The 25,096-nt window shown below is 59.7% G+C and overlaps 2 protein-coding genes across 9 annotated transcripts in view; one reads left to right on the forward strand and one right to left on the reverse strand.

Annotated features, from left to right (window-relative positions):
- The window catches only part of PC (pyruvate carboxylase), a 113,817-nt gene that overhangs the window by 81,185 nt on the left and 7,536 nt on the right, over positions 1 to 25,096 (forward strand). For 6 of the 7 annotated variants that reach the window (XM_019645310.1, XM_019645311.1, XM_019645312.1 and 3 more), the window contains 9 exons: positions 10,587 to 10,722; positions 10,867 to 11,051; positions 11,260 to 11,425; positions 11,518 to 11,663; positions 11,769 to 11,886; positions 12,201 to 12,352; positions 13,902 to 14,020; positions 16,326 to 16,488; positions 18,119 to 18,301. In XM_019645310.1, the coding sequence (XP_019500855.1) occupies positions 10,587 to 10,722; positions 10,867 to 11,051; positions 11,260 to 11,425; positions 11,518 to 11,663; positions 11,769 to 11,886; positions 12,201 to 12,352; positions 13,902 to 14,020; positions 16,326 to 16,488; positions 18,119 to 18,301 (1,368 nt within the window). Of the gene's footprint in view, positions 1 to 5,352; positions 5,460 to 10,586; positions 10,723 to 10,866; positions 11,052 to 11,259; positions 11,426 to 11,517; positions 11,664 to 11,768; positions 11,887 to 12,200; positions 12,353 to 13,901; positions 14,021 to 16,325; positions 16,489 to 18,118; positions 18,302 to 25,096 lie in introns of those variants that run through there. The other variant, XM_019645315.1, reaches the window with a different exon arrangement.
- On the reverse strand, positions 21,144 to 24,366 carry LRFN4 (leucine rich repeat and fibronectin type III domain containing 4). 2 transcript variants are annotated; one of them, XM_019645318.1, is made up of 3 exons: positions 24,283 to 24,366; positions 22,501 to 23,859; positions 21,144 to 21,969 (listed from the first exon to the last, which is right to left on the reverse strand). In XM_019645318.1, the coding sequence occupies exons 2-3, from the start codon at positions 23,847 to 23,849 to the stop codon at positions 21,408 to 21,410; spliced, it is 1,911 nt and encodes a 636-aa protein (XP_019500863.1). In that variant the 5' UTR covers positions 23,850 to 23,859; positions 24,283 to 24,366; the 3' UTR covers positions 21,144 to 21,407. The 2 variants fall into 2 exon arrangements, with proteins under 2 accessions (XP_019500863.1, XP_019500862.1); XM_019645317.1 differs by lacking the exon at positions 24,283 to 24,366 and having other exon boundaries at positions 22,501 to 24,060.

The following is a 25,096-nucleotide window of genomic DNA, read 5'->3' on the forward strand; positions in this document are numbered from 1 at the left end:
AGTGGTGTGGCCAACAGCAGAGATTTATTGTCTCACAGTCTGGAGGCCCGAAGTCCAAAGTCAAGGTGCCGCAGGGCCACGCTCCCTCTGACAGCTCTAGGTGAGAGTCCTTCCTTATCTCTTGTAGCTTCTGGTGTTTTCCAATGATCCATGACGTTCCTTGACTTGTAGATTCATCTCTCAGGCACATGGCTGCCGGCTCCCTGTGTGTCTTCACATCATCTTCTCTCTGTACATCTGTCTCTGTTTATTATTCCCTTTTTATAAGGACACCAAGCTTTTTGGATTAGGGCCCGTCCTACTGACCTCATTTTCGCTGATTACCTCTGTAAAGAGCCTATTTCCAACTAAGGTCCCATTCTGAGGTCGTGGGGGGTGGGGCTTCCACGTGTGTTTGGGGAAACACAATTCAGTTGTACACTGGCATCCACTTTCCTGCCTCCTTGGAACTGGGGTGCACTGATGATTGATTGGGGCGGAGGTCCTACGCGGCCCTCCAGCTGGGCGGTGGGCCGTGAAGACCCCAGGGAGCTCCCTGGGCCACCCTGTGGGGCTGCTGTGTTCTGGTGTCCGTCTCCCTGCAAAGCATTGTCCAGCCATGTTTAGAATTGAGTCTTTAGTGCCTGTCCCCTCACTCAGCCCCGAAATGCTTTCCTGAGTCCCTGGCTTAGTCTGGGAGGTACTTTTGCTGGTCTTGCCCTTTGAACTTCCTTGTTAACAGGCGGGGCTCTCATGTATGTGTAAGTGACGATGCATGTTCCACTAGCCTGCGTGTGCTGCTTCGAGGCGGGGCCATTCCTTGTTAGCCTTTGTCTAAGTGTCCCATAATACCTCTGGACTCACACAACTCTGCATAATCATTATGTGACCTGGAGTGTTCGTTTGTTCTTTCGTTCGTTCGTTCCCCAGACATTGAGTTCAGTGTCAGGCACTGCAGAGTGCTAGGGAGATATCGGGGACAAAATAGAGGGTCCTGTTCTCAAGGTCCTCACAGTGTCCCGCTGAAACGGGTTATAACATTAAGTGCCTTCCCGAGCACACAGACATGATCTCCAGGAGATCCCTCAAGCAGGACAGTGGGCCGTGACAAGGACAGTGACAGCACTGTGCTAAAAGGCACGTGGCTACGCCAGGGAGGGTACCTGAGCCACCCGGGGAGGTGGGGCGTCCAGGAAGGCCTTCCTGAGTGAGTCTGAAAGGAGGTGGAGAAAGTAGGTAAGTGGCCTAATGAACACTGAGCCTGGCCCCCACGCTCCAGTGCCCGGGCAGGCCTGTGCAGGTTGGCAGTAGCGCTCTTTTTGCACCAGGGGGCAGTGTTCTCCCTGAAAGTCTTTCTGCCCTAGAATGAGGCTGGGACCCGGCAGCCACTGCCACGCCCGCTGGCGGCCCTGTGCTTGTCCCTGTGCTTCCCTGCCACCCCCTGCAGGCCCTCATCACCCCTCACTGGCCTCCTTTCTCCGAGCCTCCTCCAACCCCCAGTCCACAACCCCCCATGGCCCACGCAGTGCCAATTGTCCCAGGTGTCGCTGTTCCACCCCCTCCCCTCTGCCTGCTGCCTTAAAACCGGGGTTGCTGGGGTGATGTGGAATCACATTGGTGTGGCTCTGAACCACACAGTCAGCTCAGGGTGGGAGCCACTGTGCTGTGCTGCCTGGGCCCGTGTGCTGTTTCCACTCGCGTCTCTTCCTGCCTCTTCTTCCTTTTCTGTCTGTCACCTTCATTGTTTCTTGTGCCCTCCCTTCAGTGTGTCCCCCCCTCTCCCCCTATCTCAGCCTCAGTCTGTCCTCTCTGGCCACTCTGACGCCCACTGTTGCCCACTGAAAGTCAGGCGGTCTTTTCCTCTTATCTGTCCCCACTGACATGTTTAAGACAGCGAGGAGCTGCCTGGAGGGCAAGACAGAGCGCCCCGGGCCCAGAGGCTCACTTCCGCCACAGCGTGAAGCCTCTGCCGAGAGCGCTTTCTTTCTGGTTCTCACCTGCTTTTGCTGGCAGCTGCTGAGGTTGGCTGGGGGCGGGGGACACAGGCTGGCGGGGTGCTGGTGCTGGTGGGGTGGCAGGAAGTAGATGTATAGGAGCCTCGTTAGATAATCTGGGAATTCCTGGGCCTGTTTCCGACTCACTCTCCCTTCTCACCCCCTCGGGCTGCTCTCCAGCACACCTCTGAGGTGGCTGTGCCGAGGGGCTTGGGCCAGGCTGTGGGCCTCCAAAATTGACATCCTGGCCAGCGTCCCCGGAGGCGAGCCCTGGCTTTCTCTGCCCCTGTGCCTCCTGCCCACAGCTGCCCTCCGGGGCTGCAGGAGATGCTGTGTGAGTACAGGGACATTTAGGGTGGCAGCAATACAGATCCTCCAAGGGACATTCCAGGGCCTGCTGCTTGGCTGCAGCAGCCATTCACGTGGCTGCCCCACTCTCATCCCAGCAAGGCTGCTCTGGCCAAGAGCATGTCCGCCCAGAACACAGTGGCCATGTTGTCTGGACCAAAACTTGGATGATGTTCTGACAGCATAATTTTGTGTTGTTCCTGGTTACAAGAGGCAACCTGGAGATGTAGCTTAGACTGGAAGTAGTGGGATTTCTAGTGCCATTGTGATGACTTATTGGACAAATTGAAAGTGCCCCAGCTTATCAGGGCCGCACGATTGCCGGCACTGTCACCCTGCTCTCTGGCGGATGTGCAGAATGCCGCGGGGGGCCCTGCTGGGCTTCAGGCCAGTGACATAGTTTTTATCAGGAGTGGGGCTTTTGTTTTTTGATTCCCAGGTGCCTGTCACACTGCTTCTGATGAAAGCCTCAGCTTCTTTCTTTAGTTGCCTCAACTTATTCCTCCATATGCCCTAGTGCAGCGGCTCTCAATCTGTGGGTCACGACCCATTTGGGGGTCGAACGACCCTTTCACAGGGGTCGCCTAAGACCATCGGAAAACAAAAAGATACTTACATTACGATTCATAACAGTAGCAAAATTACAGTTATAGAGTAGCAACGAAAATAATTTTATTGTTGGGGTTCAGTCACCACAACATGAGGAACTGTATTAAAGGGTCGCGGCATTAGGAAGGTTGAGAACCGCTGCCCTAGTGGGTCAGAGCTCCTGCTGCAGAGGGAGGCACACAAATTGGCTCAAGCCTGGCCCTGCTGGGTGACCTTGGGTGTCAACCCCACCTCACCTGGTTCCTTATCTGGAAAGGGAGTGATAAGGAGGTGTGCGCTTACCCGAGTTGGTACTTACAGAACCTCTACACGTAGCTCAGCGCCTGGTAGAGAGTGGGGGCTCTGCCTGCCAGGTGTGCCGGTCACCGCTGTGTCCCCCCTGCCAGCACCAGCCTGGCACGTAGGTGGAGCTTGGTGAGTGTTGGATGTTGCAGGAGCAACGCAGGCAGATCACCTGCCCCGGGGACAACGATGCCCAGCTCCTTCCCCTGCCTCGCTCCACAGGCTGCCGTGGGCACCTCCCTGAGTCCACTGCCATCACCCGCTCTGGAAGGAGAACGCTGAGCTTATTGATCTGGGGTTGGAGGAGCAAGCTGACACTTGCTCGGAGACAAGTAGACACTGTGGAGTCGTGCTGAGAGGCGGGGGACAGGTGTTCCAGACAGCCCCTGCCTCCCTGTGCCGCATTCTGCCGGCGAGATGGCGTTTACACGTCCCGAGTGAGAGGCGAAGCCGTCTCACTTCCTATCTCTGGTGTACAGTCCGAGGCCACGGAAAGGGATCTGTCAGCTGGCATCTGTAAGAACTAGCAAGCAGGCCTCTGTGGGACTGGCAGCTCCGTCAGAGAGGAAACCGGGGCAGGAATCCCAGGGTGGCGGTGGTTGCTTTCCTCTTACTCGTCATTTCCCCCATCTCTGAGGTCAGAAAAGGACGTTTTTCCTCATGTGCATCACCAGCACCGAGCAAGGCACTATGGGGTCCCTGAGTCGCATAACAGAGGCTTGCTGCATCTGGTAGCATCTGACAGGCCTTTCCAACCGGGGGGATGCAGCCACGGTGAGGGCGTCCTTGCACAAGGCTCCTCAGGCAGGGTCAGCTGACGCGACAGACACCAGGGTTTTCCTAGATGACTTGGTTGGGTTACCGCAGCCGTCAGTGTTTAAGGAAGATTCACAGCCAAACTGTCAGTGACCTTGAGGACTTCTTGGTTACCACCCACCAACTAAAACCCACCAAAGCAGGGCACACTGTGGGCCCATGCTGGGGTCCTGGCCCCTCCCCACCCTCTCTCCTGTGACTGCACCATCACCTGTTCTCAACCCTGGTGTGAGGGTGACAAGGATGCCCCTTGGAACAGTGTTCGAAGGAAGGCCAGCACTCTGGGGGCTCCTTTCGGGAAAGGACCACTGAGGAGAGGCTGTCACTCAGGTCACTTCAGGACGCCAGAGCTTGATTTGGGGCAAGGGGTCCTATTTAATGCCAGAGGGAGCCCCTCTAGCAGGATTTCGGGACGGGGGTTTGGCGCCCTCTGTTCCCACCTCACGTGCTCCACTTCTGGTGGGTCTTGCCAGGTACCTCCAACCACATGACTTCCTGCCTCTGCCACCCGAGTGCTGCGCGGGGGCCTGTCCTCCCTCCAGCTTGGAAGGACAGGGCAGGATTCAGGGAGCAGTGGGAATCTCCTCCCTTTGGCCCATCCCGAACCTCTTAAACTCAACACACACACACACACACACACACACACACGCATGCACACACACACACACACACACACACACACCACGAAGGTCCTGCTTCCGGGAAGAGAGGGCGCTGCGAGGCGGCCCACATCTGTCCTGAAGGCTTTCTCCCGCTGAAGTTGATTCTGGAAAGGTCTAAGGAAGCAGCGGGCCGCCGAGCCTTCTGGTTTCAGGTCTGGGAGGGGAGTGGGACTTGACAAGCACACAGCTGGTTAACCAGGTTCGGAGAAGGGTGGAGATGTCCTGGGAGTGAGGCAGTACTTTTATTCATCTTTGTGTCCTCGGGTCCCAAGCCTGGCCCGGGTGTGTGCTTTGGGGGGGCTGTGTGTGACTGTACCGTGAACTGAGCTGCAGGGCTGTGTCTCGGCTCTGAGGGGCAGTGTGACCTGTGCCCTCTGTCGTCCCCAAGAGCCCCTCCCAACCAGCCTCCAACCTCCACTCTGTGGTTGATGCTTCTGTGCCTTTATCCTCAGTGCAGCAGGAAGTCCACTGTCCCTGTCCTCCCTCTGGTGTCCAGCCTCAGACCACCCCCCTCAGTCTGGGGCGGTGAATCACCTGCTGCCTGCATGACCCGCCCCTGCCTGTCCTGTGGGCCCCAGAGCCGGAGGAGGTGGGAAGTCACTCAGCTGAAGCCACCCCTTCCCCTGATTTCAACCTTGGCCGCCACCCAGGCCGGAGCAGTCTGGTGCCTGAGAACTTTGTATTCTGGGGCCAGTGGCTTCAGGCGGAGCTGCTGGCTGCTTGCGGGCTCCCTTGGCGGAAGCAGCGCTGGGCGCTTGGCTGGTGCGGGGTGAGTCTCCAGGGAGGGCACAGCCCCCGTCTCCTGTGTGTTCCTCTAGTGTGGGACCCGTGGGTGTGGCCTGCTCTGTGTGCTGGCCCCTGGTCCCACGAGGCCCACCGAGTCCCTGGCTCTGGCTGGTGCTGCAGCGCGTGGGCATGGGCCCGAGTGTGGAGGGGCGTGGCTGCGCCAGAGCAGGGGTTCCCTCTTGCTCCCTGCATTCACCTGGGAGGAAAGGCCCATGGGAGCATAGAGCAGATGAAGGCACACGCCTCTGTGATCCGCAAGACGACCCGCCGAGGTTGGGGGTGGTGGTACCCGATTTTACAGATGAGATGAGGCCTTGGGTGCCCAGATCTCACAACCAGGAAAGTAGAGCTTGGGGCAGACCCAGGCCTGCCAACTCCAGCCTCAGGCTGCGCTGCCCTCTGCCCCACTTTCGCCACCTCTCTCGCTTCAGCCCCAGGGCCCTGACCTTCCCTCCCCTCCTCCAACCCTCTGCCTCGCCGCTCCTGCAGCCTAGGGCCTGGCTGCGCAGGTCACAAGTCCAGACCTGCGTTCTTCCCTCTGCTCAGGATGCGGGGTCCCACTTTAGGATACGTCCTTGGGTTGGATTCCTAGAATAGTAATGACCGGGCCAGGGGGTATAAATATTTTAAAAGCTCTTCATAGGTTTCGCAAAGGCTCTCCAGAGAGCTGCCCTGATACCAGACAGCGCCTTCTGGGTCTGGGCTGGGCCTGGTAGGGCTTTCAGCACTTACTGTGCTGGTTTACAGCTCTGTAACCGCTGATTTCATAGGCAAAGGTGGCACTTCACTCTTCTCTGTTGACTGTGATGACTTCCGGCAAGGTAAACCTGTTAACGGTTTCTTAGCCACTTGTGTTTGTTGCTCTGTTGCTGTGTTGCCTTGAAGGAGCCCTGGGCCCCTTCTTACCTTTACCTTGAGTGGTGGTTTGGGCTCTTGGCCCTGCCGACCCCACCTGTGGCGCTGAGCAGAGGAGGCATTTGGTGCCCAGGACGGGGGCGAGATTTGTCCCCCACACCTGCTCTCTGGGGTGTGTGCCATTGGCTGCCAGGGCCTGCCTGCGCCCAGCTGCTCTGCCAGGAAAGAATTTCCCTCCCAGTGGGCAGATTAGCCAGAGTAGAGTTCTGAGGATTAGGCCGGCTGCTGGTCAATTGGATCGATCGATGGGTGAGGGGGAGATAGCCAGGTAACTAACGGCTGCAGCTCACTGGACTCTTAAGTGGGGGTGAAGGTCAAATGTTGCCAGCCCCGAGCGCCTAGCAGGCACCTTGGCACCTATTGTGAGCAGGTACTGCTCCCCACTGTTCTCTCTTCCGTCAGTGTCAACGAGAGGTATGACTTTTTCACTTTTTTTATTTTGAAGTCATTTCAGACTTAACTTAGAAAAGCTGCAAAAGCAGTACAAAGAATTCTCTTACCCTCATCCCCCAGAGCTGATATTTACCACGTTTATTTCATTATCCCTTTTTTCTCTGAGCCATGCAAGTGTAAATTGCTGGCCTAAACCCCTAAGCCCTCAAACACCTAAGTATTTTTTTCTAGGAACGAGGATATTCTCTGACATAACCACACAGTTATGTCGTTATGTCAGAGATCGCGGGAAGTAACACCGACACAGACCTTATTTACAGTTTGTCACTTGCCCCCCTAATGTCCCTTTATCGCAACAGAAATCTAAGGTCCAGCTCAGGACCACACGTGCATCTTGTCGTTGCCCCTTCAGTCTCCTTTAATCTGGAACTTCTTTGGTCTTTGTCTGTCGTGACCTTTGACATGTCTGAAGAGCACAGGCCAGTTATTTTGTGGAATGTCCCTTAGTGTAGGCTCGCCTTGTGCAGCCCCTGATTAGATGCAGGCTGTGGTCTGTGGCAGAAACACCCCACACGTCCTGCTTGGCCCCCTGTCAGGAGGCACATGATGTCCATTCCACGCTCTAGCAATGTTAACCTGGGTCACTTGGTTACCATGGTGTCTGACGGCTCTGCCTCCCAGGTCAGGACTCATCTTGTTTCGAGCAGTGGCCCTGCTCAGTCCTGGGCTCGCTGCCTCTCGGGGCTCACAGCTCCCCAGAGCGCCCTGATGGACGCGGTGCTTCCTGGCTCTCCCGCTTCCTCTGAGGTGACCCCTCAGGCTGGTCCTCATGGTCCAGACCCAGCGTTGGGGGCCTGAAGGTGCCCGCCCACCTCTCCAGTCTGCCCTCTCCTGGCCTATCTACTCCAGGCCAATGGCCTCTAACACATTCATTTGCCAGCCACACCCAGGTTTTCTGCCTGCTGTGAGCTCTTCTGGGGCCTCCGTCCCACTCCCGGGTGGGGGGTGCTGGTTCTCGCTAGTCTTTGTCACAGGGAAGCTCACTCCCACCCTTACACCCTGGGTTTCTTCCTTTCCCTCCACCACGGCCTCTCAGCGAGTCTTGCCTCTCGTGCCCTTAATATCTCCCCGATTCTGCCCACCACCCCCGCATTGCTCCCACCCAGCTCAGAGGTACGGTGTGTTGCCTCAGCTCTCGCTGCTGTCCAGTCCAGAGACCTTTCTGAATGTGCAGAGAGGCCCAGAGCCGGAAGCCCTGTTGGCACCCGCAGCCTCACCTCCGCCCCGGTGCCCTCCAGCTCTCAACCCTGGGTCCCGAACACATTCCGTTCCTTCTTCCTGGGCGGCCTCGGTGACAGCTGTTCCCTCTGCCTGGGTGCTTCCGCTCAGACTGTGTGGCCTCCTGCCTCTGCTTCTCGTGCCCAGATGCCCACTCGGCCCCCCACCAGAGAGGCCTGCTTTCATACCCAGCCCCAGAGGGCTCCCCCTCCCAACCCCCCAGGTAATTCACAAAACGCTACCTGTTTTCTTACCTTTGAGGCACTACTCATGGTCTGAAAGTTCCTTATTTGTCTTGTTTTTCCCTTTCTCCTTTCCTTTTTCTGATATACCTGCTGGGAGAGTGGAGGCCTTACTGTTTTGTCCCACCTTTCTGGGTCTGGGGCTGTGCCTGGCAAGGCGCTGACCCTCAGCAGGCTGTCCTATCTCCTCTGGTCTGAGCGCTTCCCTCTTTTATGCCACTTATTTTCGTAGTTCTTCTCTTTTCTTTCTATTTGGTCTCATTTCCTTCTCCATCTTGTTGGCCATAATATGACACAGGTTTTTATAGTATCTTTTATTTACTGAAGATACTTTTATGTCCCTTACTTAAAATAAATGGTTGAGTCAAGCGTTTTAAACTTTACTAAGAAATAAATCAGGGCCGGCCGAGTGGCTCAGTTGGTTAAGAGTTGGCTTAAGAACACGAGCTCTGAGCAACAAGGCCACCGGTTTGATTCCCACATGGGCCAGTGATGCTGTGCCCGAGTTGAGCTGCTGCCGAGCTGCCAACAGGTGGCAGGATGGCTCCGCTGGTGTAACAACAAAATTGCCTGTTCAATGGTGGGCTACGCCCGCCTGCAACTAAGACTGAACTGGACACCTTGAGCTGAGCTGCTGCCCGGATGGCTCAGTGGATAGAGCGTGCGCTCTTAACAAGGCTGCTGGTTCGACTCCCACATGGGATGGTGGCTACGCCCACCCGCAACTAAGACTGAACACAGCACCTTGAGCTTAGAGGCCACGAGCTACCGACAGGCAGCCAGATGGCGACTGGCGCCCTCTACAATGACGATTGAAGAACAACAATTTGGCTGGTCCCCTTCCCCAATTCCCCAACACTGTTCTCCTCCCCCAATTCCCCAATAAAATCTTTAAAAAAGAAAAAAAATCAGATGGTTAGCTAGATAATGGCATGGGGAGCAGGGTCTGAGTGCCCGTGGGGCTCTGTTGTGCACATCTGTGTGACTTTGAACCCATCTTTCTAAACTCCGTGGGGCTTGGATTTCTTCATCTGTGAAACGATGGGGTGATCAGCCTCCAGAGATGTTCTGCCTTCTGGGATGTAAGTTGCCCTGTTAGTTTTTTTTATTTAAAAAAAATTTTTTTTTAATTGGGGAATTGGGGGATGGGACAGTTAGTTGTTGTTTTTTTAAATCCTTTTTACTGTGGTAAAATATATGTAACAGAATTTGCCATCGTGACCATTTTTAAGTATATGTTTCTCTGGCATAAAGTACATCCACACTGTTGTGCAGCCGCCACCACCATCACCTCCATTATTTCTTCATCTTCCCAAACTGAAACTGTCCCCGTGCAACACTCACGCCCACCCCCTCCCCCAGCCCTGGCACCACCATCCTACTGTCTGTCTCTACGAATTTGACGACTCTAGGGATCTTAGAGTGGAATCACACAGTATTTGTCCTTCTGTGACTGGGTGTTCCACTGGCCCTCAGTCTATTTTCATTACTAATTTACTTGTACTCAGTAGGAAGGAAAGTTTCCACCACTGTTTTGTTTTTGTTTTTTAACTTTATTTGGGAACTGTGTTTTTTCCAGGACCCATCAGCTCCAAGTCAAGTTGTTGTCCTTCAGCCTTAGTTGTGGAGGGTGCAGCTCAGCTCCAAGTCCAGTCGCTGTGTTCAATCTAGTTGTGTGTGTGTGTGTGTGTGTGGGGCGCAGTTCACTGGCCCACGTGGGAATCAAACCGGCAACCTTGTTGCTCAGAGCACACGCTCTAACCAACTGAGCCACCGGCTGCCCCTCTGCCACTGTTTGAAGAAATCTGTTTTAACTGAGGGAAAGCTTTCTTCCTAAGAAAGCACGCTGATGTGGGTTCGCTGGTCCGTTACCCACACTGTCCAGCCAGACGAACCTTGAGGAAGGGACACACGAGTTGGGGGTGGGGGCAAGGGAAGAGGTTCTCAAATGTGGGCCGCTGTGGCCGGCAGAGGGCATCGAAGGGGACACTGACGGTGTGCACACCTTGGTCACGCGGGGCCTCTGGCTGGCCCTCTGAAGTGGCTCTCAGAGCCTGGAGTGCGGTCAACATTGCAGTGAGTGTTAGAGTGCTGGGGTGAGCTTGGTTCTGCTGGGCTTGAATTTGCTCCCTTCCCTATGGCCCGTCAGCCCCCAGGGAAGGAGGAGCGCAACGGCGCCGGCTTCCACGTGGGGCCGCTAGGGGCTGGGGCGGGGCCCTCACTCTTCCTGGGGACCCTCTGTGCTCAGTCTGCTCTAGCCGGGCTCTGACTTCCCTCCCCAGATGCTGAAGTTCCGAGCCATCTGGGGGAGCCTGAAGCTCCTGGGCACCTGCCGAACCTCCACTGCCCCCGCCGCCTCCCCAAATGTCCGGCGCCTGGAGTACAAGCCCATCAAGAAAGTCATGGTGGCCAACAGAGGTGAGCGCCCCGGAGCCAGCGAGAAGAGCCCCGTCCAGCCCAGCCTAGCTCCCTCCTCCGCCTGGCTCCCTGCCCTGGCCGTGCTGTCCGCTTCTCTTAGGACCCAGGAATCTCGCTTCTCATCCCATTGACCCCGCCCCCCAGGTGAGATCGCTATTCGTGTGTTCCGTGCCTGCACGGAGCTGGGCATCCGCACCGTGGCTGTGTACTCGGAGCAGGACACAGGCCAGATGCACCGGCAGAAAGCGGACGAAGCCTACCTAATCGGCCGCGGCCTCGCCCCGGTGCAGGCCTACCTGCACATCCCAGACATCATCAAGGTGGCCAAGGTGAGCCAGGCAGCGGGGGCCTCCGGAGGGCTGCGGCTGGGTCCTGTGCCTTCCCCGGCTGTGCCGGCCCACAGTGTCTGTGGGTGGGTGAGTGGATGAATGAACGAGTGAAGCAAGTGAGGTGGGGAAGGCATGAGAGTCACAGGGTTTGGTCAGGGACTGTAGGGGGGAATTTGAAGAGCACGCCACTCTCCTGCCCCTGCCCCAGGAAAACAATGTGGACGCAGTGCACCCCGGCTATGGGTTTCTGTCGGAGCGTGCAGACTTCGCCCAGGCCTGCCAGGATGCGGGGGTGCGCTTCATCGGGCCCAGCCCAGAGGTGGTCCGCAAGATGGGGGACAAGGTGGAGGCCCGGGCCATTGCCATCGCCGCAGGTGACTATGGCAGGCGTCTGGGGAGGGGGCTGGTGGGTGTGGGCAGGCATTCCAGCCTGTGACAAAGGCCCCACATGCCTGTCTCCCTACAGGTGTCCCCGTGGTCCCGGGCACAGACGCCCCCATCACTTCCCTGCACGAAGCCCATGAGTTCTCCAACCTCTACGGCTTCCCCATCATCTTCAAGGCCGCCTATGGGGGTGGGGGGCGGGGCATGCGGGTCGTGCACAGCTACGAGGTGAGCAGTAGTGGTCCTCCCCACCCCCCTCAGAGCAGCCCTGGGGCTGGGGGTGGGCAGGGTGGTGCCCAGAGCCTAATGTCTGCTGGGCCTTCATCCACACAGGAGCTGGAGGAGAACTACACCCGGGCCTACTCGGAGGCTCTGGCCGCCTTTGGGAACGGGGCGCTGTTCGTGGAGAAGTTCATTGAGAAGCCGCGTCACATTGAGGTGCAGATCCTGGGTGAGTGGTGTGCTCCTGACTGCAGCCCAAGGCAGGAGCCAGCGGGCCCCGAGCTTGCGGAGGCTGGCCTTTGGGAGGCTGGCCTTTGGGATGGGAGGGTCAAGAAGACCCTCCCCATGAAGGCGGGCTGTGGGGGCTGGACTGGTCAGGGCCCTGCGGCCACCTGGGCCGCTCAGGGTGGGCCGTTCCTCTCCCGGCTGCCCCCACTGCGGGGAGCAGGCACGCATGGGCCGCAGTGCTGGCGTGGGGCTTGTCAGGCGTTTGGAGGTGCTCAGATCCAGGAGAAGCTGAGGCTAGCTTGCCTCCCACCCCAGGGGACCAGTACGGGAACATTCTGCACCTGTATGAGCGAGACTGCTCCATCCAGCGGCGGCACCAGAAAGTGGTCGAGATCGCCCCTGCCGCCCACCTAGACCCCCAGCTTCGGGCCCGGCTCACCAGCGACTCTGTCAAACTTGCCAAGCAGGTGAAGGGCAGGGGCCCTTGGGGACCGTCTCCACATGGAGACGAGGCGCGTGTTCCTTCAGGCTTGCTCTGAGCTGGCGGCGTAGGCCTCACGGCCGGTGGACATGGGCCCAATGTGGGAGGCCCAGGGTACCTGGCTCTGGGAGGGGAGGACGAGGACTCAGTTGGGAGAACAGAGGGCTGACGAGGGGTCCCCGGGGTCCTCGGGTTCCTTGCGGTCCTTGCCATGAGCAAGCAGAGGCACCAGGCCCAGAGGCCAAGCCTGGAGTCTAGAAAGGCTGAAAGGAGGGAGGGAAAGAGGCCACCAGCCACTCCCTCAGTGCCTTCTGCACGGGTCGAGCTTCTGTGTGGCACCAGTTAACCCCTGGGACAAAGGGAATGAGGGGCAGTGGATTCTGTCAAGGTTAAGCAACATTATGGAGGCATTTCATCCTCACTTGCTCTTAGCTGTCCCCTGCATCATGTTTATCGCAGCCCTTTACTCGTAAGGACCACCTCTGCCCACCTCTGATCTGCTGGGGCGTGGAGGCCAGAGATGGCAGCCGGTGTCCCGGCAGTGGCCTGCTCCCAGACCGGGCTCCGGAGAGCACCTGCTGCGGCCAGGCCTTCCGCAGGGGTCCTGCTCTCCATTCTTCTGGGCCCTCCTGACCCCATCCCCTCACAGAGTCCGGACATCCTGTCCCCACCTCTGCCTCCCCTTCCCAGAGTCCTGAGTGACAGCATCTTTTCAGATTTGTCCCTCCCCCCGCCCCAGCCCCCAGGTACGCCCCTGGTCCTCCCTCCTTCCAGAGCTGTGCTCCCTCAGAGCAGCCCGGCCCAGAAGAGATGACAGCAGGTGTCACCTTCCCCAAACCAAAAGCCAGGGCTGGGGCTCTGCAGTGAGACCTCAGCTACAGTTAATATCTGGCGTTGATTAGGGTCTAATTTAGAGTTGAGATTTTTGGTTATTTCATATAAGAAGTGTTCTTACCTTGAGTTTGGTCTTATTTATTGGCTTACTATTATTTAATATCTCATTCCAGAATGGATTTGAGGGAGCCAACTGAAGTCTAGCTTGTGGTTTGGGTTGGACCAGAGTGAAACTGGAGTTAGGGTTGAATTTTGAGTCAGAATCGTCATCCGTTAGTTGCTCTCCAATGGCATCTGTCCGGGTGGCGGCTGGAGGTGATGACAGGATAGAGGGGAACTTTTTGAAGCCCCTCTAAGGATAAGAAAGGCCCAGGAGAGGCGGGGTATGTGTGTGCGCGTGTGGGGGAGCTGTGCCGTGGAGGCCTGTGGGCCGATGGAAGCGTCAGTCTTGCCCAGACGAGCTGCGCAGCCATCGGAGGCTCCCAGCAGAGTCCTGGGGAGCTGTCCAGGCGGGGAGGCAGGGGCCCTGCCATGGGCTCTGGAGGCTTTCCTCCGCTGCCCTGCGGCAGGGCTGGTGGGCTGCCTGCCGTCTGTGGGGCGGGGCAGGCTGCAGTCCGTTCTCTTATGGAACTGCGCCTGGTGAGACTGTCCCTGTCAGGCGCCCGTCATCACTGCGCCCTGCTCATGCGGCTGTCCCACAGGTGGGCTACGAGAACGCGGGCACCGTGGAGTTCCTGGTGGACAAGCACGGCAAGCACTACTTTATCGAGGTCAACTCCCGCCTGCAGGTGGAGCACACCGTCACCGAGGAGATCACTGAGTGAGCATGGGCTGGGCCGGGCCAGGGGCAGGCGGAACCGGTGTCCTCCTGTTCTGAGTAGAATCCTCTCAGTGGCTTTTGGGGGGCACGCAGCCCTGGGCTCAGCTCACTCTCCATGGAGTAGAGAACAGTTACTTTTTACAAAAATGATTATAAAAGCATGACATGGTTGTTGTTAGTACAAAGGAGCAAATAAAAAACGATTCAGAGCCCCTCCTCAGAACTGGGTGCTGAGGAGGCTCCTGGCTGTGCCGTGTGCACAGCCACACTCGGGGCGGGGGGCGGGACTTTTTAGATGAGGAAACTGAGGCTCAGAGAGGTTAAGAGTTGTCCAAGGCCACACAGCTGGGACTGGAACCCAGGTCTTTCTCCAGCCCTGTGCTGTATTTCCTAAGCCCACGCGAAATCTTGTGGTTTCTTTCCCTTTTGATTTACTTTACTATGTAAATAGTTTGACACAATTGTGATGTTGTGTATAAATTTTTTATTCTGCTTTTTAAATTTAATATTTGTTGAAGGCATTTTCCCCAAGGCCATTGTTCTCTCTAAATACTTGTAGTGGCCTCACAGTATTCCGTCATCTGGATATGTCATAACTTATTTACAGCCCTCTGTTATTAGGCAGTTAGGCTGTTTCCAGTTTCTGTGGTGATTAAGGATGGGACAGCTCCCACCCGCGGGCCCGAATCTTTGCCTCCCTCTCTAAAGAGTTCTGAGGACCAACACTTTTTGTGGGGTTACCTGGGCACAGGTTAAGTGGCATCTTGCCTAATTAGCTTTCTCGATTGCTTGTACCAATTTGTTCTCCCATCGGCATCGAGTATAGACATTTTTAAAAACCTGCCCATTTTATAAACAATTAAAATGGCCTTTCTTTGCTTTAAGATACGTATTTCGAGCCATTTAATTGTTAAGCCCTAGCTTGGGGACAGTCCCTGTCACCGTGGAATTTTCCTGGCCATTCCTTCCCCGACCCTTCACCCCACCTGACAGTGTGGATGCGGTAGGGGGCCCCTGCCTTTGCCCAGGTGCACGGAGGCCCCCAGATTCCTTGCTTTCTCGAGGTAAAGGCTGCATTGAGGCAGATGTGCCAGCTTCATACTCCGGCCCCATGTGACTTTTTCCCCATTGTGCTGCTGTAAAGTTGTTGACCTTAAACCTGCCATGAGCCTGCTCTGCTAAGGACAGAAGTGCTTGCTTGGAAGTGGGGGTTTGTGTCAGACAGACGCAGGCTGCGCTGCGGGTTCTTCCCAGATCACTAGTTGTGTGGAGCTAGGGCGGGCTGCAGCCTCTCTGACCCTCGGGCTCCTTCTCTGGTAAGATGACTGACTCTTAGAGCATTGCTGTGGAGACAGAGCTTGGAAAGAGCACAGCCATAGTCCACGGTGTGTAGAGGTGGCGATACATGTTGACCGTCATCACTGCTATGAGGCAGTTTAGCAGGAAACACAAAACACGAAGGAAAATCGGCCAAGGAAGTTCCCAGGCTGTCCTTGCCACAAGCCTCAGTGACAATAAATTTAAAACACTGAGGGTTTTCTAACAGCTGCTCCTTAGAATGGCAGCCAGTGAGGCTGAGCTTATAAAGCTCACATTTGGAGAGCTCTGTGCTCTCAGATCTTCTCTGGGGGTGGGAGTAGGGGGCTTGGATACAAGCCCAGCTGCAACATGGCCCTGAGAGGATGGCGTCCTGACCGCAGTGCCCACCCATGTGGTCCCTCCCCCAGCATGGTCCCCATTTCAAGGAGCCCGGACTTTATAGCCCTGTTCTCTTGCAGCCTCCCCCCCCACACACACACAGAGTGGCACAAACCCCTCTAAGAATGGGTGTCTGAGGCTTCAAATCCAGGCTTGACCAAGGGAGGGTTTGGGGTGAGGGACAGCAGGACAGAGAGACCCCAGGGGGAAAGAAGGGCAGAGCATGGGGAGGGGTAGTTTGGGGGGTGCAGGAGCAGATTTACACAAATAGTTCAGAGGGTGACCCCAGCCTCCCTCCAGCTGCCATATTCTCCTCATTCAGACCATGCAAGGGCCGGCCGAGTGGCTCAGTTGGTTAAGAGCTCGCTCAAGAGTTTGAGCTCTGAGCAACAGCGATTCGAGTCCAGCCCGAGCTGAGCAGCCGCTGAGCTGCCAACAGGTAGCAGGATGGCTCAGCTTAAACAAACAAACAAACAAACAAACAAACAAACAAACAGACCATGCAGAGTTCCCAGCCCTGGGCAGGGGTGCCGGGTCTGTGTGTGGATCACAGCCGCCTCCATTCCCTGCCTCATGCTTCCCTCCTGGTCCACCTTCTGACCTGCAGTGTGGACCTGGTCCACGCCCAGATCCACGTGGCCGAGGGCCGGAGCTTGCCCGACCTGGGCCTGCGGCAGGAGAATATCCGCATCAACGGCTGTGCCATCCAGTGCCGGGTCACCACCGAGGACCCCGCGCGCAGCTTCCAGCCGGACACGGGCCGCATTGAGGTAGGCCCTCGTTTCCACGTTCGTCCCGATGGGCACACCGCAGGTCTCTGCCTGCGTGGACTCCCTTGGGCTGGACTGCTTCTCCCAGGGGCGTGAAGGCACCCGTGGGCCCGGCAGTGAGGGAGAACCCTTCCTTGGGCTGGGCCGACACTGGCTTAGAGTACGTGGGAGCCAGGCATCGTCCGAGAGTCGGGGGAGCGCGTGCTCCCTGGGGAGAGGCTGCCATGTGCACAGGCCAGCGAGCCAGCGGGCCAATCACCGGGACAGGGAGCAGAGCAGCTGGTGGAGCCAAAGGCATGCGCCCCAGAGACCAGGCCCAGGCCCGTGACTCTATTGTCACAAGAGCCCAGAGACGGAGCAGTGCTGCTGGCTTCTGTCCAGCCTTCAGTCTGAAGGAGGGTGTTGGTAAGGCAACATAGGGGGTGCAGCATAGAATTGGGGCCCGGATGTCCCAGCAGAGGGGCCAAACTGAGCAAGGGGACCCCTAAGGGTGAATGAGGGAGTTAGGAGGTGGTGGGGGGCAGGGAGGAGGCTGAGGCAGCTCCTGGGGGAGGTTGAGAGGCGTCCCGCTGCCTCTGGGGGCGCTTCCTCTCCGGAGACACTGCCTGCACCTTCTCTGTCCTCTCTCACAGAAAGCCATCTGTCCCCTCCCCTCCCCGCCCCCGCCCCATGGCTGAGAGCAGGAGCCCTGAGGCCTGCTTGGATGGCATTCCCTGGCCCCCGTGTCATGCTGGCTAAGAATCCCTTTGGATCCTGTGTAGCACCGCCGCTGCTGCTACCTCTGCTGGCCTCCTGCTTCCGTTCCAGCCCGCGCCTCCCAGGAAGCAGGGCAGCTCGGGCTCTGCTCCGAGTCTGGGAAGGAGGGCAAAGACCATTCTGAGATACATCCAAGTGACGGGAGGGAAGGGGAGCTCTGTGGGTTCTGAACGGCGCAGAGAGCTGGGAGGCCCAGGCAGAGAGCTGCCAGAGGATCCTGTTTCTGGAATAGTCCGAGTCTAGGTGGGGGCCAGCCCCCAGGCCGAGTGCTGTCCAGCAGGTGGACCCCTGACTTCTCTGTCCTCGGCCAGGAAGGGACAGCCCTGTGACGTGACGTGACGTGACGCTGCATTCCCCCCTCCCCTCCCAAGGCCTGGCTCCTCCGAGCCTGGTTCACCGCAGAATATTTTTAGCTGACAGTTCCTGCTCACAGCTGAGTGTTCACCCTTAAATATTTTATTAAGTTCCTTTTTATCGAACACAGGTCTGTGTGCTCAGAAGCAGAAACGTGGTGCAGTGGCTGCCCCAAGGCCCCAAGCTGTCCCTCCTACTCCCTGTCTTCCTTACCTGCACCTCACAGTGGTCCCCCATCACAGGCTTCACGTGTGTGCGCGCTGCAGTTACCCCTAGACACCCCGAACCTCTGTCCCCCACCCATGGTCCCCTCTCCATTAGACTGTTTGGGGCCCCCATCTGTCCCGAGTGTCTCTCTGGCCCGTCGTTCTCCCCCTGCCTCCTTCTCAGGGAACTGGCAGAAATTAAACAGAACTTCACAGGCCAGAGCTGGGGCTAACCTGTGGGTGCCCTCATGCTGGGCCCACACTTGTCCAGCGTGGCCCCGAGCCGGTTCCTGACCCGCGCACCTCTCCCCCAGGTGTTCCGGAGCGGGGAGGGCATGGGCATCCGCCTGGACAACGCTTCTGCCTTCCAAGGGGCAGTCATCTCCCCCCACTATGACTCCCTGCTGGTCAAAGTCATCGCCCATGGCAAAGACCACCCCACGGCCGCCACCAAGATGAGCAGAGCCCTGGCCGAGTTCCGAGTCCGAGGCGTGAAGGTGAGAGGCCGTTCACGTCCTGCCTGTGTCCTGCCCTTCGCTGCACGTGGACACTCTGGGCTGTGCTCGGTCACTGCTGCTGCCAGGCCCTCTGTGTCCCTGGGAGTCGGCCAGAGTTGGGTCTTGCTCTGGGGACCCTACGCTTTTCCCACCCCTCCTCCTGGGTGAGATCACCTGGAACATGTGTAAAATCCATGGGCTGCCAGACCTCCCTTCCGGAAATTCCGATCCCACAGATTTGGGCAGGGGAGCCAGAGCCTGTGTTTTGAGTAAGCTCTCCAGGGAATTCTTAATTCCAGGAAAATGGGGAGCCCCTAGGCAAGAGCACAGGCTGCATGGATGAGGTCACCCTGCCCGCCCTCACTGCCCCTCCACCTGGCCTGGCACGTGCTTCTGGGGCAGCAGGAAAGGGAGGCTGCACCCCAGAGGCGTGAGCCAGGGGCCCGCCCTTGGGGGCTCACAGTCCAGAGGCCAGCAAGAACCCAGAATACCCAATGGCCTCTTGGTCGGGCTCCATTACCAGAGTCTGTAGCTAGAGATGAAATCACAGCCACATACTGTCTTGTCCTTGAGGCCAGTGCTGCCCACGCATCTGTGGGCATCCTCTGGGCAGATGCTGCCATCAGACACTTGACAGGCCCCACTGTGGGGGGTGGCCGCCAGGCAGACCCACTGCTCATCCTCTTCTGGGAGTTCCCAAAGGATGGTCGCCCGTAGCAGCGCACGCCCTGCCTCGCCTGCCGTGCACGAGCTGTGCAGGGGCGCTGGCTGGCGGCCCCTCGGCCTCGCCTTCTCTCAGCTGCTTGCTCAGCCAGTGGGGTTGGGGCATGTGGGCAGTGCTGCCCTCTCAGCGCCCTGTGTCAGTCCTCTCACCTGTTGACAGAGCTCTGTGGTGTGTCCTGGCAGGTGCCCCGTGGGCGCAGAAGCCTTTGAAAAAAGCACGTGGGAGGGAGCAAGGGAGCGAGCAAGCCTGTGGGGCCTGTGCTGGCTGGCGTCTCCCCTCAGCTCATCAGCCCACTTCTCGGTGCTGGGGGGTCTCTGCGCTCTTCCATAGGGAGCCTCAGGGCTCCTGGTCGGGGCTGTTTCCTGTACACGTGGCAGAGACGTCATGACGTCACGTGCTCACCCCACATTCTTGCTGAGGGGCTTGGTTTTCCTGGCATGGCATCCTGGGGCTGCTTCCAGGGCTGGGTAGCCAGTGTATACCGTGACTCCAGTAGGGGACCAGCTACCCACCCCATCACCTGCCCACCCGTTGCTCTGTCATCCTTCTTGGTGACTCCAACTGGCCTCTATGGCTGTGCCCCTGGGCCATAGGACTCCTGACCGGTTCTGTAGCCTGGAGGGCTCACGAACACTTAGTGTCTGAGGGCCCTGGAGGTGGAGAAGGGGGACCAGGGCCATGCGGCCACAAGCAGAAGGTGGGAGACCAGTGCAGGATGCAAATTCCCTGTTCCTGGGGGCACCAGAGTCCTCCCCAAATGTGAGCCCAGACCAGGCCGCTGGTTCCTGCCACGCCCGGAGCCCCCGCCAGCCCTGCACTTGCCCCTCCCCATCGTGCATGCCTGTGCCTCCCTCCTGCCCTCCCCGTCTCCTCCCCCGAGCCCTGCACCACCCCTGCCCCCTCCGTGCCCTTGGAGGGCTCACACTCCCTGCTCTTCTCTGCTGAGAAACTTGTTTCATTTCTTAAACCAGGATCCTCATGGGCTACATCCAGGTATGTGTTCTGGGGCCGGGAGGGCAGACACACGCGTCTGTCAACACTGCGCAAACCCACAAGTGTGTGAGCTTGGCCTGCACACATGGGCACACACATATCGTGCCAGCTCTTACCAGGCTGCCCGTCAGAACCAAGCAGGCCTTACACAAAAACAGCCACCCCCTGAGCACATGCACTGTGGCTGGCATGGCCCAGGCACCACTGCAGGCCTTGGGGTGCCAGAGCTCGCCCTCCACGGTGGGGGCTGGGCCCTGCATGTTCTCAAAGCATCTGGGTGTGCCTGGCACTGGGGGACCATGCGTGCCTGTGAGTCTTCGTGTCTGGGGCACTGATTCCTCCCAGCCGATGCCCAGGAGCCGGGACTGTTCGGGGGATGCTCGCAGGGCCCGTGCCAGGGCCAGAGGAAGCGGAGCCAGTCAGCCACGCCTGGACTGTGGCTCCTCAGGCAGGGGCTAGAGCAGGCCAGTGGCCGAGCGGGTGTGGGCCCCCCACTGGTGTTCGTACGTCATGTCCAGCGAAGGTTTGACTCAACCTTTCCAGACAAGCCCAGAGTCAAGTCACAGGGGGTCAGTGGGCACCTGGGGGCCGAGGTAGCGCTCAGGGCCTGCAGCACTGACTGGAACCTTCCAGAGGGTCCTGGGCAGTGGGATTCCAAGCCCATCCCAATCCCTTTGGGGTGACATTTTACAAACCCAGAGATGCCCTGGGAGATGGTGAATAAGATTGTTACCAACAGGGCCATGGGGACGTTTTGAGTTGTGTCAGTGTTGCCATCACAGATCCCTTTGCCCCAAGGGCTGTGCCATCTCCCACCTGTTGCTGTGGCCTCTGTGCACCGTGGTGTCCATGCTGCTTTGAGGACCTCACGGCCTGCCAGGAGGGGTGTCCTCTGCACATAAAGACGTAGGCACAGCACTGAGGGCTCAGATCCTACAGTTTTCTAGGGGCTGGGCCTGGGCTCACCCGGGTTAGAAGGCACTAGACGGATGAGGAGGCCAAGGGCACCCCAGGCTGCTTGGGCAACCTCTGGGGGCTGGCAGCCCCAGCCCTGACCCTGTCCTGTCGTGTGTCTCCACCAGTCCCCCTCAGGGAACCTAGCAGGATGAGACCAGAGATTAGCACTGAGGCATCCCCAATAATTTTATTATAAAGAAAAACAAGACTCCCACTTGGTGGCTGCAGCCCCTGCCTCGATGGCTGTGAGCACCTGTCGGAGGGACCTGTCCCCTCAGGCCAGAACCAGGGAAAGGGCCCCCTGTCCTGCCAAGCACAAGGGGGCCTGAGGTACCGAGGGTAGAACCGGGAGGGTCTCCCAGGCAGTGCTGACCCACCCAGGCCAGGGGGCTGCCCGCCCCTTGCCCTCCGCCCCGGGTGACTCCCTTCCCATCATACCACACTCTCTTCCAGCCTCTCCGCACTGCCCCCCGCTCCCCGGCACCCTGCCCCCAGCAGCCCCCCATGTACAGAGTGGCTCCGCCGGGCCCAGGCTCCTCCGAGGCGTCTGGCATAACCATAGCACCCGCCGCTGTCTCCCAGGTCCAGGGAGCAACTGCGCTGGGGGCGAGGCGGGGGGCTCCGTGGCGGGTGGCTCTTGGGTGTGGGGCTGGGGCCTCCATTGGTCTGGGACTGGACATGGCTGAGCTTGAGGGGGAGGCGGCCATTCCCGGCCCCCCGGCCCCGAACCAGCAAGGCCACAGTGAAGACCAGTAAGGCAGCCACCAGCACACCCCCCACAGCCACGGTCAGGGTCCCGCCCAGCACGTGGGCCTGCAGGGCGTGGCACAGGGGCGTGGCCGGCAGCGTGGAGAAGTGGGCACAGCCCAGCAGCTTGGTGGCCGTGAGGTCAGAAGGCCCAGCGGCAGGTGACAGGGCCAGTAGGCAGAGGTCATAGTCGGCACCAGGGACCAGGTGCTTCAGCAGGAAGTGGTGGCTGGAGGCTGGGACGATCCTGCAGGTAAAGTTTGGTGGTCAGAGCTCAGGCGTCGGGGTCCAGGCCCCGGGCCCACTCCACACGGCCTCGAAGCCCCCTTCACTGCCCACCCTCACCACGCACCCCCCAAGTCCCAGCTCTGAACACCCTCTTCCCCTAGGGCCACATGACCTTGTGTGTTTAATCCAGAAGGCGGAGAAACCCAGACAGGCATGCATGTGTGGCTAGAGACAGTTCAGGGGGACAGACAGGTGTGTGCCCTGACACACAGGCCTAGGGCGAGCCGAGCAGACCTCAGAGAGACAGAACTAATATGCATGTGCGCTGGCCATGCGCTAAAACACAGCACGCGCCAGGAGGCCAGGGGGCCAGGTCTGCAGCTGGTTCAGCCACAGGGACAGACCCCTGGGCACCGCCCACCTTCTGTCCCTGCGCGCTGCAGCCCAGCTCTGAGGAGGGGGGTGTGGAAACCCCAAAGAGAGGAGAGGAGCATGAGAGGTGGCCCCGCCCTAGAGGAGGGAAACCAGAGGCTGCAAAGTGGGTCCTCACCGGTAGATGAGGGTCTCGTCCTCGCTGCTGTTGTACTGAATTTGGAACATCCACACGGGGTCTGCTGGCCGCCCCGGCCCCCAGCTCACCAGCCCTGAAGTGGCGGTCACCTCTGTCACCTGCACGGTTGGCTCAGACTCTAGCGTCCCCTCGCCCTCCGCAGCAGTGCGGGCTGAAGCAGCAATGTCCGAGGGTCCTGGGCGGCTGCCCTCCGTGCTGCCGTTCCCACCATGGGGCAAGGCCAGCACCCGGAGCTCTACACGGGCTGTGGCCTCGCCAGCAGGGTTGGTGGCAATGCAGGTGTAGCCTCCTGCGTCCCCAGAGCTTGTCACCCCAATCTCCAGGGTCCCATTGGGGAAAGCTCGGGCTCGGGAGGAGTTGCCGACCAACCGGTCATCGGGGCCGACCCAGTGCATAGTGGGTGCAGGGTCACCGAGGGCCCGGCACCGCAGCGTGGCCCGCTGGCCCTCCAGCACCCAGAGGCGCTGCGTGTGGCGGGCAATGAGGGGCGGCTCACAGGAGAATTCGCCCTCCGGCACGGCCCAGAAATAGCGGCCAGCCAGGCCTGGCGGGGAGGCGCATGTCTCCAGGTCGTCGGGCCGGGCCAGCCGCCGCAGCCACAACAGCTCACAGTTGCAGTGCAGGGGGTTCCCACTAAAGCTCAGCACCAGGGGAGCGGGCGAGGCCTCGGCATCACGCCCCCGGGAGAAGAGCGGGTCAGGGGCCAGGGTGGCCAGACGGTTGGAGGTGAGGTCAAGGCGGGAGAGCTGGCCAAGTTGGGCAAAGGCGCCCGGTGGCAGCGCGTCGATGAGGTTGTGGTCCAGGTTGAGGGTGTGAAGGGCAGGCATGGCGCCGATGCCGGCCCAGGGCACCTGCCGCAGGTTGTTGTAGGACAGGTCCAGGTCCTCCAGGCTGTCCAGGAAGTCGTCGAAGGCCCCGGCTGCGATGCGGCCCAGCTGGTTGCCGCTCAGGATGAGGTGCTGCAGGTTGACGGGCCCCCGTAGGCTGCCAGTGCCCAGCTCCACCAGCCTGTTGCCGTCCAGGTGCAGGGAGCGCAGGCTTTCCAGGTCCCCGAAGGCGCGGGCCCCGATGCGGGTGATGGCATTGCGGGACAGTGTCAGGTCCACCAGCCCCGTCATGTTGCGGAAGTCTGGTGGCCCCAGAGCCTGGATGAAGTTGTCAGCCAGCCGCAGCTCCACTGTGCGCCGGTCCACATTGGGCGGTACGAACAATAGGCCTCGGTGGGCACAGAGGGTGCTGAGCGACTCGGACAGGTTCTGGCAGACGCAGGGCAGGGGGCAGGCAGCCGCTCCACTGGCCAGCAGCAGCAGCAGGAGCGGCGGGGCCATGGTGCGGGCCCTGTAGGAAAGGGCCAAAGCCCAGGCACAGGTGGGGCTGCTGCAGATGCCCACCGTGCCCAGAGCCCAGGCCCAGGGAGGGCAGGGTCAGAGGCCCAAGGGCCCTCAGGGCTGAGGAAGGCCGGGGCCTGCAGGGCCAACCCCCCAGAGTAAAGGTCGCATCTCCCAAGCAGTTAGGGGGAGTCCAAGCTCTGGGGACAAGGTGAGGCCTGAGGCAGGAAGCAGAGATAGGCATGAGAGCAGGGAGGGTCCCGGAACTTCCTTTCCCTGGCAGTCCCTGGAATCGACAGCACCCCCACTCCGCGCTATCCCCTCCCCCGTCAGGGAAGGTGTCCCTCAAACCCCTCCCTTGGCCTAGGGCCCCTCCCCAGCCAGCCCCCACGCAGTGCCCTGTGCGGAGTGGGGAAGGGGAGGAGGGCCTCACCTGGTATCCGTGGTTCAGGGGGCGCGGGCAGGCCTCCCCATGGGCCCCGCCGGCCCCCACCGACTCCAGGTGGCTCTCCGGCCGGGGCGAGGCCCGGGGCTGACCGGCCGCCCACCGGGCGCCCTCCAGCCCATGGCGCTTGGGCCCGCAGCCCCGGCTTACTGGGTTCCCGGCACCTTTTCCCGGCGCGGCTCGTGGCGGCGGACAGGCAGGCGGGTGCGCGCCAGCGAGCACGCGCGCCGCGGACACGCACGTGGAGGGCAGACGGGGAGGGGCGCGTGGGGATCCACCCGGGCTGGCTCCGAGGTCACGGGGACACGCGGCCACTGCAGCGCCCACGGGTGGCTCCTGGTCACGCCCGAGGCCCGGGCCGGCGCAGGCCCGCCGCGGAGGCCCCCGGCGCTGCCGCAGCGCACTCACCCTGGCACAGGCGCGCGCGCCCCCGGGCACCCTGGCGCCCCGGCATCCTGCACCGCACGGGCGCCTGGGCGCCCGCCGCCGCTGCGCGAACCGTCACTCTGCAGCCAGCCAGACAAAGCGCCCGCTCCCGGGCCCCTTCACCATCTCCCAGAGACGGGAGTCTTTGTCACATGTCGCTGGGCACCCTCCCCAACACACCCACACATGCCCACACACCCACACGTCCCCGCACCCACAGGCAGGGCCGGGCGCAAACCCGCGCTGTTGCTGGGACCCTCGCTTCACAGACACACTCTGAAGGTCATAACCGTTCTGCATCACCGAGTCACGTGCAGGGTCCCCAACACGCACGGGGCCCTAGAGGGGGAGCTTGGGCGAGGCCCCCGTCAAGGCT

This window comes from Hipposideros armiger, unplaced genomic scaffold (genome assembly GCF_001890085.2).
Source record: "Hipposideros armiger isolate ML-2016 unplaced genomic scaffold, ASM189008v1 scaffold_93, whole genome shotgun sequence".
NCBI classification, from domain to species: domain Eukaryota; kingdom Metazoa; phylum Chordata; class Mammalia; order Chiroptera; family Hipposideridae; genus Hipposideros; species Hipposideros armiger.